The sequence below is a fragment of the Salmo trutta genome, chromosome 36 (genome assembly GCF_901001165.1).
Source record: "Salmo trutta chromosome 36, fSalTru1.1, whole genome shotgun sequence".
Classification (NCBI taxonomy): Eukaryota; Metazoa; Chordata; class Actinopteri; order Salmoniformes; family Salmonidae; genus Salmo; species Salmo trutta.
The window spans coordinates 30,517,374-30,531,392 of record NC_042992.1 but is presented as its reverse complement, the minus strand read 5'-3'; the positions used below and the strand labels follow the sequence as shown (position 1 = coordinate 30,531,392).

The 14,019-nt window shown below is 42.3% G+C and overlaps 2 protein-coding genes across 5 annotated transcripts in view; both read left to right on the top strand.

The window, feature by feature from the left end:
* Window positions 1–4,912: 4,912 nt before the first annotated feature.
* Window positions 4,913–9,922, top strand: LOC115175840 (SNARE-associated protein Snapin-like). Its single transcript, XM_029735393.1, has 5 exons — window positions 4,913–5,034; window positions 5,111–5,226; window positions 6,154–6,200; window positions 6,635–6,753; window positions 8,960–9,922. The coding sequence occupies exons 1-5, from the start codon at window positions 5,023–5,025 to the stop codon at window positions 9,065–9,067; spliced, it is 402 nt and encodes a 133-aa protein (XP_029591253.1). The 5' UTR covers window positions 4,913–5,022; the 3' UTR covers window positions 9,068–9,922.
* Window positions 9,923–11,318: 1,396 nt separating this feature from the next.
* The window catches only part of LOC115175837 (mothers against decapentaplegic homolog 4), a 33,240-nt gene continuing 30,539 nt past the window's right edge, over window positions 11,319–14,019 (top strand). Inside the window, exon 1 of one of the 4 annotated variants that reach the window (XM_029735386.1) lies at window positions 11,319–11,878. In XM_029735386.1, coding sequence (XP_029591246.1) covers window positions 11,850–11,878 — 29 coding nt within the window. In that variant the 5' untranslated portion in view covers window positions 11,319–11,849. Of the gene's footprint in view, window positions 11,879–12,366; window positions 12,746–14,019 lie in introns of those variants that run through there. The other 3 variants (XM_029735389.1, XM_029735387.1, XM_029735388.1) reach the window with 3 other exon arrangements.

The following is a 14,019-nucleotide window of genomic DNA, read 5'->3' as shown; positions in this document are numbered from 1 at the left end:
AACTCCGCCATGGTGTGTTGGACAATGCCTATGGAGAAAATGAATGGCGTTTTTGGATAAACGCCAAAAATAAAGTCTGTGCTAAAACGGCTTAGATCTTATACGGTTTTGTTCTATGATAATCTTCAACAGCTAACGCCACCTTTAAAAAAACATTTAATAAAAAAGCACATTAAGCACATAAAGGCTTCATTATTCATAAAGGTCTTCCGGGAAAGATTATTATTTCCCCATTATATTTTCCATAGGGATGGTTGAACGAACCAGAGGTAACTCATTCTGGGTTTTAGGACTACAAGCTAGCAAGCTCTATAACTACAACCAGTTAGCAAGTCAGAGTTTCCTAGTTCCGACTAGCACGTGAATGCAGCGGTAGTTATCAGGGACAGAGATTCCTAAAAACATGCCGCTTCGATATAGTTTCAAGTTTTATTAGTTGTATGTACGGGATACACATGGTATACACCAGCCAACAAAATGCTTATGTGACCCCTCTTTCTTCTGGCAGCTTTGTTATGACTTTAACTAAGCACGTACTGATATAGAGATAATACCTGGGTTATATCAGGGTGGGCATATATATATATATATATATATATATATATATATATATATATATATATATATATATATATCTATAAGTACCAGTAAGTTTGGAAACACCTACTCATTCCAGAGTTTTTTTTTTTTTTTTACTATTTTCTACGTTGTAATAGTGAAGACATCAAAACTATGAAATAACATGTATGGAATCATGTAGTAACCAAATAAGTGTTAAAGAAATCAAAATATATTTTAGATTCTTCAAAGTAGCCACCCTTTGCCTTGATGACAGCTTTGCACACACTTGGCATTATCTCAACCAGCTTCACCTGGAATGCTTTTCCAACGGTCTTGAAGGAGTTCCCACATATGCTGAGCACTTGTTGGCTGCTTTTCCCTCGCCCTGTGCTCCAACTCATCCCAAACCAACTCAATTGGGTTGAGGTAGGATGACTGAGGCCAGGTCATCTGATGCAGCACTCCATCACTCTCCTTGGTCAAATAGCCCTTACACAGCCTAGAGGGGTGTTGGGTCATTGTCCAGTAGAAAACAAATGATAGTCCCACTAAGCGCAAACCAGATGGGATATCGCTGCAGAATGCTGTGGTAGCCATGCTGGTTAAGTGTGCCTTGAAATCTAAATAAATGAGACAGTGTCACCAGCAAAGCACCATCACACCTCCTCCTCCATACTTCACGGTGGGAACCACACATGCAGAGATCATCCGTTCACCTACTCCGTGTCTCACAAAGACACAGCGGTTGGAACAAAAAAGCTCAAATTTGGACTCATTAGACTGAAGGACAGATTTCCACTGGTCTAATGTCCATTTCTCTTGTTTCTTGGCCGAAGCAAGTCTTCTTCTTATTGGTGTAATTTAGTAGTGGTTTATTTTCATCAATTTGGCCATGAAGGCTTGATTCACACAGTCTCCTCTGAACAGTTGATGTTGAGATGTGTCAGTTACATGAACTCTGTGAAGCATTTCATTGGGCTGCAATTTCTGAGGCTGGTAACTCTAATGAATTTATCCCCTGCAGCAGAAGTAACTTTGGGTCTTCCTTTCCAGTGGTGGTCCTCATGAGAGTCAGTTTCATCATAGTGCTTCATGGTTTTTGTGACTGCAATTGAAGAAACGTTCTTAAAATTTTCCCCATTGACTGACCTTCATGTTTTAAAGGATCTGACCCTTTTTTTCAATGTATGTTTGCCTAAAATACCTGTAGCTCAGGACCTGAAGTAAGGATATGCATATTCTTGATACCATTTGAAAGGAAACACTTTGAAGTTTGTGGAAATGTGAAATTAATGTAGGAGAATAAGACATTAGATCTGGTAAAAAATCATACAAACAAAAAACATTTGTTAAATTTTTTTATCATCTTTGAAATGCAAGAGAAAGGCCATAATATAATATTGCAGTTTAGGCACAATTTGGATTTTGGCCACTAGGTGTCAGCAGTGTATGTGCAAAGTGTCAGACTGATCCAGTGAAGCAAGTCCGCCCAAATGTGCCGAATTGATACATTTTCAAGTACATAACTATAGAGAACATACATGATTCCATATGTGTTATTTCATAGTGTTGATGTCTTCACTATTATTCTACAATGTAGAAAATAGTAAAAATAAAGAAAAACCCAGTAGGCCTACAGGACACTGTGTATTACCATGAGTCAGTATGCCCATGAATGATACAGGGGTAAGATATACCATGAGACTGTATATGTACCATGTATAGAGTAATGCTGTGCCTCCACCTAATAAGCAATAAGACGTGAAAGGTTATAATTAGCTTATTAGGAAATTACATGATACACCCACACAGTGACAAACACAACCTTTTTCCTCCACGTTAGTAGAATTGATTCAAACTAAAGATAATGGTCAAAAATAAATTAGAATGCCAAAAAATGTAAGATATAGCAATTATCGCAAAGAACAGAGCCACGGAGGACCACAGAATAATACTGAACCTAATAAAACCCTGAGAGAAATTGTAAACTGGTATAATATTAAAACCTCAAAATGAGAAAATGATTTGAATAAGCTGCATAAAAAAATTACTAATATATATATTTACTTTTTAGTCATTTAGCAGACACTCTTAGTCAGAGCGACTTACAGTAAGGAGTGCATACATTTTCATACTGGTCCCCCGTGGGAGTTGAACTCACAACCCTGGTATTGCAAGTATCATGCTCTACCAAATGAGCCACATGGGTTATAACAAATATGGATCAAAACCTGTAAACAGCTTAAACCCGGGGTAAAATTAGCTAAAGTTACTTTCCAAACCTAGAACCCTAGTATGCTGAAGCTAGTTTGAAACTAGTACCAGAATATATACCTAAAAGCCGGTAGATAGTAAAGTAAAAAAAAAACGTTTTACATACAATAAAAACCTTGGGGCGCCCCGAAAATAATATTAATAAGTTTGGCCCTTGTTCTTGGACACAGAGGGGTTAAACATTCAAGTTACCATCCATCCAGTGAAGAGAGGGGAACCGGACAGAGGGAGCGTAGATAGCCGGCATCCGTCAACGAGAGGGCCAAGCCCTCCACAGGATTTAACAGGTGAAAAAACAACAGGGGAGCTCCATCGGTGCCGAGAGAAAACTTGCACAACTGCAGGAAGCCGGTGATGATGTAGTGGTAGGATCAATAGGATCCTGCTGGTAGAGTAGCTAGCTGCTTAGGTAGCTGTACCGACTAGCTTGGCTAGCCAGCAGGTCGTTCGACTGCCCCTCGAGGATGATGACCAATCCGGTGAACCACAAAATGAAACAAGAATAGTGAGTGAAAAGGAACTGGCTACACTCATACTGCCCCTGACTATTAAACAAAAAGCTAATTGAACAATAAACTTCGGTGTCGTTGTTCCCCAAGATCACCTCAGTCCTACTCCCGCCCAATCTACTTCACGCCACATCTTACATGGACAGTTCTGTACGGGGATGCAGGCAGTTCCAGAACGCAGACATGAGTATTGCCACACATAATAAATTAAACCCAGTCTTTACAGGGGGTTACAATTCCAATTACTTGCAGGTTCCTTCTCGAAATGCAACAACAATAAGAAATTATAAAATATAAGAATGCAAACATAAAGGAAATGGCTCAGTAGAATAGAAAAAGATTTGAGCATATGTATAATAAAGGAAGGCACAATTTATATTCCAATATTTGGGGAAGGGGGAATTTGGGGACAAGTGTTTAAATTGTACAGTATTTAGCAATTAGCAATTATAATAAGAGTCTGGTTTAAATTGTGTTTAAATTGTACAGTATTTAGCAATTATAATAAGAGTCTGGTTGTAACATTTGTGTTGTGTGTGATAGAGTGCATGTGTGCTAAGGTGCAGAGAATCAGAGCAGGTGGTCAGTCTAATGGCTTGTAGATAGGAACTGTCTCTGAGCCTTTTGGTATCAGACCTCATGTTCCGATACCGTCCGCCTGACGGTAAGGGAGTGAACAGCTCGTGGCTGGGGTGTGTGGGGTCCTTGATGATGCTGCAGGCCTTCCTCAGGCACAGTTTTGAGTAAATGTCCTGGATGGTTGGGAGCATGGTCCCAGTGATGTACTGGGCCGTCTTCACCACCCGCTGGAGGGCTTTGCGGTCGTCGACGGAGCAATTCCTGTACCAGGCCATGATACAACCGGTCAGGACGCTCTCGAGGGTGCATTAGTAGTATTTGGAGAGATTCCGGGATGGCATGCCGAATTTCTTTAGCTGCCTTAGGAAGTAGAGACGCTGTTGCGCCCTCTTGACAAGATTGGTGGTGTTGTTGGTCCATGTCAAGTCCTCGGTGATGTGGATGCAGAAGAACTTAAAACTGCTGACTCTCTGTACTGCAGTCCCGTTCATGTGGATTGGGGCATGCTCCCTCCTCTGCTTCCTGAAGTCAACATTGAAATCCTTTGTTTTGCTGACGTTGAGGGAGAGGTTGTTGTCCTGACACCAGTTCACTTACCTCCTCCCTATAGGCTGACTCGTCCTACAACAGGCCTACTACCGTGGTGTCGTCAGCAAACTTGATGGAGTTGGTGTCATGCAAAGCCACGTGGGTGAACATGGAGTACAGCAGAGGAGTACAGCAGAGGGCTGAGAAGACAACCCTGGGCGGCTCCTGTGTTAAGAGTCAGTGTGGAGGAGGTGTTGTTACCAATCCTCACAGCCTGTGGTCTGCCCGTCAGGAAGTCCAGGATCCAGTTACAGAGGGTGGTGTCCAGACCCAGGGCTCTGAGCTTTGTGTCAAGCTTGGAGGGAACAATAGTGTTGAATGCTGAACTGTAGTCACTGAACGGCATTCTCACATAGGTGTTCCTCTTGTCCAGATGTGTTACAGCTGTGTGAATAGCGATGGAAATGGCATCTTCCGTGGATCTGTTGGAGTGGTTGGCAAATTGGAGTGGGTCCAGTGTGCGTGGCATGCTAGCCTTGATGTGGCCATCATCAGCCCCTTGAAGCACTTCATGATGACCGGGGTGAGAGCGACAGGGCGATAGTCATGTCGCCTTGTTTTTCTTTGGCACTGGGATGATGGTGGTCTCCTTGAAGCAGGTGGGGAATACAGCCTGGGAGAGGAAGAGGTTGAAGATGTCCGAGAAGACTCCCGCCAGCTTTTCAGGACACACTCTGAGGAAGGGGCCGGGGATGCCATCTGGACCGACGGCTTTGTGAGTTTTCACTCGAGAGTTTTCTCAGAGAGCAAAAGCACCTGGTCCTCCGAAGCAGTGAGAGTCTTCCTGAATGGCTCGGTATTGTCTGCCTCAAAGCGAGTATAGAATGTGTTGAGCTCGTCACAGCTGGATTTTCCTTTCTAGTCCGTGATAGTCTATAATCCTTCCCACATGCGTTGCGAGTCTGAGGTGTCGGACATACATTTCAAGTTTGAGTCTGTGTTGTCTTTTTGCGTCCCTAATGGATTTGTGGAGCTCGTACCTGCTTGCCCTGTGCATGTTGTACGCCATCGAGTCATTGGGGTTCGTTCTGCTGGCATTGAATGCTGCCGTACGGGCTCTCAGCATGGTACGGATATCTCCTTTCATCCAGGGATTTTGGTTGGGGTATGTCCGGATTGATATTGCGGATACAACATCATCAACGCATTTCCTATTGAAGCCTGTGACTGACAATGTATATTCCTTAACGTTGATGGATGAGTCTTGGGTGATTAATCTTTGAACATATTTCAATCAGTATACTCAAAAACAGTCCTGCAGCATTGAGTCTGCCTCCTGTGTCCAGTGCCTCACTATTCTCTGTGTTGGTGGCTCAGCTACAACTTTTTCATAGCAAGTTAAGAGAACTTACGTAGCAGGTTAGGAGAATTAGGTTAAGGTTAGAAAAAGGGTTAGGGTTAAAGAAAATGCTCTCCTAACCTGCTACGAAAAGTCACTTGTATTGAAGAGGCGTGTTTTTAGGGAGGGACATTCTGAATGTCTCCTTTCCTCATTACTTTGTTACTTGCTGTAGCCCAAGTAGGCCTATGCTACAGATGTCAATGTAATCTGCTGTAACCACTCTTTGTCTGTTGTAGTAGCAATGATTGTTACTTTACTATTTTTCTCTATGAATAATGCTATTGTGTTTTCTTGTTATAGGGAAAGCCAGGTGGAACTACGAGAACACATAGACAATCTAGCCACAGGTAAAATGATTTACTTTTACATGCTTATTATGCCTTCCCGGGGAACAGGGAAGTGGAGTGGTGCCAGGTTAATGCACTTGACCCTGTGAAAGAAAGCCCATAGCCAAGCCCATGAAAACCACTGTGTGAGACAGGCAGACGCTGCTGTGATGTGACCAGTACAACCACAGCTTTTGAAGCTCGTGTAAGGCTTCTACAAGCTCATGTGCTGCCTGGGGGTAATTCAATCGAAAGAGGTATATCCTTTATTCAGAACCTGTGATTTTCATGAGATCATAAAAAAAGTTGTTTAATTATATACAGAATCAATCCTACAGTTGAAGGCATGTATGAGACCTGAATACCTTACCAAAATGGCTGCTGTCTTATCAATTTTCTTTATGGTTAGCCAAACCATCCTGTCAGTCATCCTCAGCTCATCCCTTCATTTTTAGAGCTGTGCAGGATTAATGAGCACCAGAAGGTGGTGCTAGACCTGGACCCCTATGTGAAAAAGCTGCTGAATGCGAGACGCAGGGTGGTGCTGGTCAACAACATACTACAGAATGCCCAGGTCAGTGGCTCAAAGCAAGAGCTTGGATGCTTTCTTTCTTATTTACCTGTGCTGTTTTGTGGGCCTTCTTTTACTCCTGTCATTTTACCTAACACTCTATTTGTATGTGTCACTGTGTCCAATTAATTGTCTTAGTGTTCATCCCATGTGTCTATCTAAACATTAAATATGTGGATGAAATGTGTATTTGTTCAATTCCAATGGGCATGGCAATTCTGCTTTGTCTGTGCATTTTGCATTCATGCAGCTCTGCTAGCTACTCAGGTGCAGTGGCGATTTTATCATGTAAATCTTGGTGGGGGAAAAAAATAAAAGTGGGATGCATGCCAGCCACTAAACAATACATTAATTGCACTATAACGGTGACAAACGGTGCCCACAAACCTACATAATGTCCCAACAGCAGTCCCAACACATTACCACTGCTACACCTGGCTATCAGCGGAGACTTTTCTGGCAGCAAAACAGTTCATTCAGCCTCATTTACATAACTGATATGGCTGACTTGCTTAAACAAATGTGGTTTCTAATGACAATTGAGATTTACAAACTATGGCATAAGGGGACGACAAGCGGATTAAAGGCAATCCGTAATTTTAATTAAGACATTAATGGTCGAGCTCGGACAGACGTAGTCGATATAACAATTTTTTTAGCACTTTTGAAATGTACAACGACAGAATTCAGAACATGGGCCATTCTTACAGTGTTCTCCCTGTACACCAAGTCAGAACCGTAGGATAAATAAAGGGGGCATATAAGCAGACAATGAAAGCTCTTACAATATTAAATGATTACATTTCTCTAAAACAGGTTATAGGCTGGCTACATGTGCACCACCAATTCAGAACAGTAGGCAAAATTAAGAGGAGTAAATAGACCAAATTATTAGGGTGAGGCACATGTGCTACTAACATCTTACTACACAACATACACTTAGTATTACTTTCTTAGCTACAGTATACATATCTCCCTGGCATATTACATAATTTATGCAGCAGCATACAATACATTTTTGGACTCGCATTGTGCTGTGCTCACTTGAACAGGAAGGTGGTGGGCGGTTCTCGTGGGCAAATTTTGTCATCAAAGTCGGGCATTCTATAGATTTATTGTGCTTTCAAAACAACTGGGAACTCTGGAAAAAAACAAGGTTAAATCATGATGATGTCATTGTTCTTCAGGTCGTAGCTCTAGAAAGAGGCCGGATTTACAATTCCTAGTTGGATGACAGTTCAAAATGAATTTTTCCAGTCAAAGCTCATTTATTCCCGACTTCCCAGTTGTTTTAAACTCACCGAAGTCAAGTTTTCGCAGTTCCGAGTTAACAGTTGTTTTGAGCGCGGCACAAATCATGCTTCATTGACAGTATGGACAATGTTGAATGTTAATCATTTTAAACTTGGAAAAGAGCCCCTTAATCCCAAATTTGGGACCACACAGCCACGGTCACTGATTCCTTCCAAACCACACATTTTTTAATTTGTGATTTCCAACTTGTTGTGTAATGTTTATGTCCAATAGCCGATGAGCAGCGATATGTTTTATCTATAATTTCTCTTCATTATTTCTCTTCATATGACAAGGATTTGCCAGTAGATTGTCGACTTGATTCATGATGACTGCTAGCTAAGATTTTGAAAGTATGATTTTGACAGTCCAATCAAAGCTAGATATGTGACTTGACGTCATTTTATCTGTGGCCAATGACCTTCAGCCTTCTTGGATGGGCACTTCTAATGTAACTCTTTGGCAGCACCCAAAGGGCTAGAATTTTCGAGGTCTACTCTTAGACTTGGCGGTGACGTAGTGTCCCCATGAGTGACAGAACACTGAGCCAATCACAGCGCAACGCTCCATATTTTCTGCTGGCTTGCCCCACCACCACAGAAAGCACTGAGCTAGGCTGAAACACCTGCATTTTGGAGCTGCCTTACTCAAGAAAACAAAAGAGACCATGTTTGTATGTAGCTTTATTAACTCAATTATATATTTTTTCACATTGTTTGCAAATTGATATATGACACGTATTAATGCCAAAATAACATGCAAACCAGGCAAGCCCAAAACATTTATTTTAGCTCAAATTTGGGGCTCAGGCCCTGAATGACAGGTCGCCACTGCTTAGGTGGTATATAATTTCAAGCTACTGACTTTCAACATTCAATGCTCACTTGAATTTCACTCACTCTTTCTCCCTCTCTAGGAACGGCTGCGACGGCTCAATCACAACGTCGCCAAGGAGACGGCGCGTCGAAAGACCATGCTGGAGACCTCTGGAGCGTTCACTCCTCGGTCGCCTAGTAAACCATGACTACAGCCCCACTCCTCAGCCTGGGAAACAACAAAACTTGTCTGCCTACCTCCTGGACTTAATAAAGTTTTCACATTCAACTTTCCACTGGGGTTGGGCGGTATCCAGATTTTCATACCTTCATACCGTTCCTGTACCATACCGGGGTATGCGGGATTACCGTCAGTGTGTACAAGGGGCGCTATTTATTTTCAAATGTAAAAAGTGTATATATATGTGTGTGTTGGGGTCCCAACAAATTATAACAAATTACTAGTGAATTCCCATAGCGGATGCTAGCTAAATGCTAACAAGCGAACATAAACTAATTGCAAGGACAGTTAACCATCTCAAAAGGCTACTCACAGTTTGCTGTAGTACAAAACAAATATTAGATAGCAGGGATCTTGATCCAGTAGGGATTGATTGTCTTTGCTGTAACCAAGAAGCTTGATCTAGCTGCATCGCTGGAGCCCTGAGATGGCCATAATATATTTGGCACATCATAGATGGTTAACTTATATTTATAAGCAGTGGCATAGCAGACGGTATTGAAAATCATACCATCTGTATTTCAAAATATCCCGGCATGCGGTATATTGCCCAAGTCTACGCCTCACGCAGGTGGGATGTACCACTGCAGCAGTGAGACTAAGGCTATGCTCATTTTACCTGCTGAAACGCCGACCTCACCTCTGCTTTGTGCTATTGTATCAACGTGTACATATCTTGTATAGTCATAAATTACTAATTTACAATAAGACGAAAGCAATTAGAATCAGGAGGGCTTTGCTTCGAAAACGGACACAACTTGATACAATGTTAAGATTGTGCAATCTAAAATTAGAATTGCAAATAAAAATAATTTGAAAGCGATCTGAAGTCATGCTTTTCACCATTGCATATATGTACAGGTTTGCTATGGCCACGGGAGGGTATGGTTCATCCTTAACACATGACACTGACTAAGGTTTGCCAATCAATCACTTGTCACACTATTTTTCACGTAGGTCATGAAAATTAATGAAACAATGCATTTAATATGTTCAGACATTGCAACTCAAATAGGATTAAGTGTAGAACCATGGGTGGCTGGTTATCCTCAAGTTATGCAAGGAAATATGAGTTTACATGCTTTGGGCGTACAGATTTTTACGAACCTCTTTCCAGAATATGTGAATGGATGCCTCTTCATTCCATTCAAAGCTATGCCCACAGATATGTAGTTGATAGAACCAGTTCCTCTGAAGGGTGATGTATTTTTTTGTCAATGGACTCAGTAACTAGACCCGGCAACACAATATAGTGCAGAAAAAAAGATGCAGGGAATGTTTGGAAACCGCCGTCACTGTTTCACGCTTCTAGCAGCAGCTGATATGCACATACGGTTTGTCAAACCTTTTTTCTTGGTTGCATACACATATTTGGCTGATGTTATCGCAGGTGCAGCGAAGTGCTCCGACAGTGTAGTAATACCTAATAGTACAAAACAACATGTTAGTGACAACGTCTGCACTTAGTAGGTGCAATTGAATAAAACAGAAGCATTACCATTTTCCGGTCCTTTATATTATGAATTGTGCAAATACTCTGTTAGTGTATACATTTTAGTATAAGGAAACGGTCTTAGTACTACTGTCGTGACATTGTCGTATTGTGTGTGTATAGACAATCAGAGTCCTTAACATTATTTGTGTTTCAGCGGAGTGGTCTGACAACACAATGAAATGTGTTACAGTAGCCAAATATTTACTCTGAAGTTTTACGCAAACACATTTTATTGGTTCAAGATGACAGATCAATATCAAAGTTTAAGATGAATGGTGGCAAGTTAGTATTCTTATTAGCAACTGTTTTCAAGCATTTTAATAGTAAACTTCAAGGACACCTTTGAAAAATGTGATTTTGAGGGATTGCTCTGTGATTCAAATTTCTGCTCTGTAATTTTAATCACAATTCTCAACCAACACCATCTTTCTCACAAACTAACCTTATGTTTATGTGGATATACTGAACTTAAATCATTTTAATGTGTTTTCATGCCAAGAAAGACAGCATTGTAGGAAACTCAGCTCTGACCTACACTCACCAGCCAGTTTATTAGGTACACCACCCCATTCACGAATATGGATCGCTCCTACAGACAGTGAGTCACATGGCTGTTGGTTGCTATATAAAGCAGGCAGACAGGCATTGAGGCATTCAGTTACTGTTAAATTGAATGTTAAAATGGGCAAAACAAGTGACCTAAGCAACTTGGACCGTGGTATGATCCAGTATCTCAGAAACGGCCGCCCTCCTGGGCTTTTCAAGCATGACAGTGTCTACAGTTTACCGAGAATGAAGCGACACAAACAAATCTAAGACTGGGCTAGAAATGCTCTTTCTCTCTTTTAAAAAGTCCTTCACCTGAATACCTTCTTAAGGATTGCGCTCCTGCATAATTGGATCAGTGGTAAAATGCAAAGTATGTCTGCCTCCTATGTCAATACTGAATGTTTTGTAACGAGAGACGGTAGGTTGAAGGTGACCCAGTTGGGTTTGAGCTGGAGTAGGAGGGAATGCGTGAGAGGGATTTGAGAGTGGGGCAAAGGTCAAGAAGGGAAGGCTTGTGGAAGAGGAATTGATAAAAATGGATTGGGTGAGGGCGGCTGAGTTTGAGTTTTATGGTTGGGGTAGTTAGAGAGAAAGAGATGGAGGGAAAGGCTGAGACAAAGTAAAAATCTTACACTGACTGTACGGCCCTTGATGTGTTTTTCAGATCAAACCGGATTTTCTTGAATATCCCTGAATTTCCCTGAACATGAATTTGGAGAGAATTTGTGCAGACAGGTATGTATGGCACTTGCAATGGAGAGTTAGAGTTTCACTGTTGTATTTTTTTTATGCTTAATTCCTTTGTCTATTGTAATTTAGAGAAAAGCTGCAGGGGGGCTCGAATCTATGATCCTGTGGTGCAGGAGGGGACACGGTTGTTTTCAAAAGTTAGGCAGAAAAAAGTTATCCCACCCCTTTATATAGAGTTGTGTGACTGGATTGTATCACTGTAGACCAAATGTATTACTGGAGACAGGTGTTTTAAATTGAAAACTAATTGCCCTATTCATCACCATGGTTTCTTGAACCTGATGTTAACAAATTAGGGCCAATGTGGCGCAAAGTAATCGGGATTTAAGAAACAATACAATAGTCATCCAACTTGGGGCGGTGTGTAGGCCTATTTGTAGTAGTGTACAACACCAGTCATTAGTAGGACGGACAAAGTGGAGTCGGGGAGGGGGGGTGAGTGGGTTAGGCAGAGGGGCGTGGTAATCTCGGCGGCGCCACTTTAAAAAAAACAGTCGCGTTGATATGTCAATCTTGACGCGACCCAGACAGACCTCCGCCCGGGCTCTCCCGTGAGAGCCGCATCACTATTGGCTGAGAGCCGCCATCCCTTTGAGACTGGAGGCCGCATTGGCTGGGGCTCGGTGAGACGCTCAAGCGCAAAATATCTACTCTCTTTTGTTATTGTACCGAGCGCGAGGAGAGGTTTGGGGGAGCTAGCAGGATGCACGAGCGGAGACGGAGAGGCTGATATCGACAGGGATAGAAACAGATAGCCCAGGAGGGGAGGAAGGGAATTCGGAATACTAGCTACCTCAGTGCAACACATTCACCACTACTTCTCTCCTAATCCCTCAGTACTCTGGTTGACGTGTAAGTATAGTCAATTTATCAAATTATGCGGTTTCTAGTCAGGCGAGCTCTGTAATCTCCAAGCATACCAAATACAGTAAGAGACCGGGGAGGAGATTTCTGGACCAGACTGTCAAAATAGCTTGATTACTCGCTAGTTTTATCAACCAGACATATGTCTGGGGAGTGTGTCTGTCTGTCTTCGGTTTTATGATATGCTTGTTTTAGCTGCTTTTATTTCGAATGATTTGGTCCAGCAGTGATTTCACTGGCTGCATGACTGTAGTCTGCGCTGTCGATGGTTTTTCGGAAAGGTAGTTGATATGACATTTTGCCCTCTATTTTACCAACGTCTAATGTTCTATTCAAAGATGCTACTAGATGTAGCACTGCAATGAGTTACACTGTAGTTCCCGCTTTCGGAGGATTAGATTGATACAACGTTTTATCATCCCTACCGGGATTTCTTAAAATGTTGACTGTAGCCTAGACTTGGTGACGCGACATGACCAAATATGGTGTGGCAGTGTTTGCTTCTCCGCGGAAAGACCCTCGTAAAGGGAATGTATGGCTTGAAAATTGGTCAGAATGAGTTATAATAATGCATTATAAGGGTCGGCCAAGAAGGTCACGCCAACAATGCTGTGTTTTAGTTGTAGCATATGTTTTTTGTCATGTAAGGATCCTTTCCATTCCCTGAGATTAGCCTATAGTCGTGCAGAAATTGACACAGACATTCACCTGCCAGTTTATTAGGTACACCCATCTAGTACCGGGTTGGACCCCCCCCCCCCCCCTTTGCCTCCAGAACAGCATTAATTCTTTGGGGCATGAATTCTACAAGGTGTCACAAACATTTCACAGGGATGTTGGTCCATGCTGATGTGATGGCATCACACAGTTGCTGCAGATTGGACGGCAGTACATTCATGCTGCCAACAGCCCGTTCCATTTTATCCCAATGATACTCCAGTGGGTTTGGTCAGCAACAATGTTCAGATGCGCTGTGGCGTTCAATCGTTGCTCAATTGGTCTCAAGGGACCTAACGTGTGCCAGGAAAACATTCCCCACAACTGTATACCACCGCCACCAGCCTGTACCGTTGACACCAGGCAGGATGAAGCCATGGACTCATGCTGCTTACGCCAAATCCTGATTCTGTCATCAGCATGACGCAACAGCAACCGGGATTCGTCGGACCAGCCAATGTTTTTCCACTTCTCAATATTCCAGTGTTGGTGATCGCGTGCTCACTGGAACCGCTTCTTGTTGTTTTTAGATAATTGGAGTGGAA

Bases quoted from the DNA above. Each gene is read 5' to 3' on its own strand.
- LOC115175840 (XM_029735393.1), top strand. The intron at 6,201-6,634 runs GTAAAATGATTT...CTTCATTTTTAG, and splicing joins CATAGACAATCTAGCCACAG to AGCTGTGCAGGATTAATGAG. The intron at 6,754-8,959 runs GTCAGTGGCTCA...CTCCCTCTCTAG, and splicing joins ACATACTACAGAATGCCCAG to GAACGGCTGCGACGGCTCAA.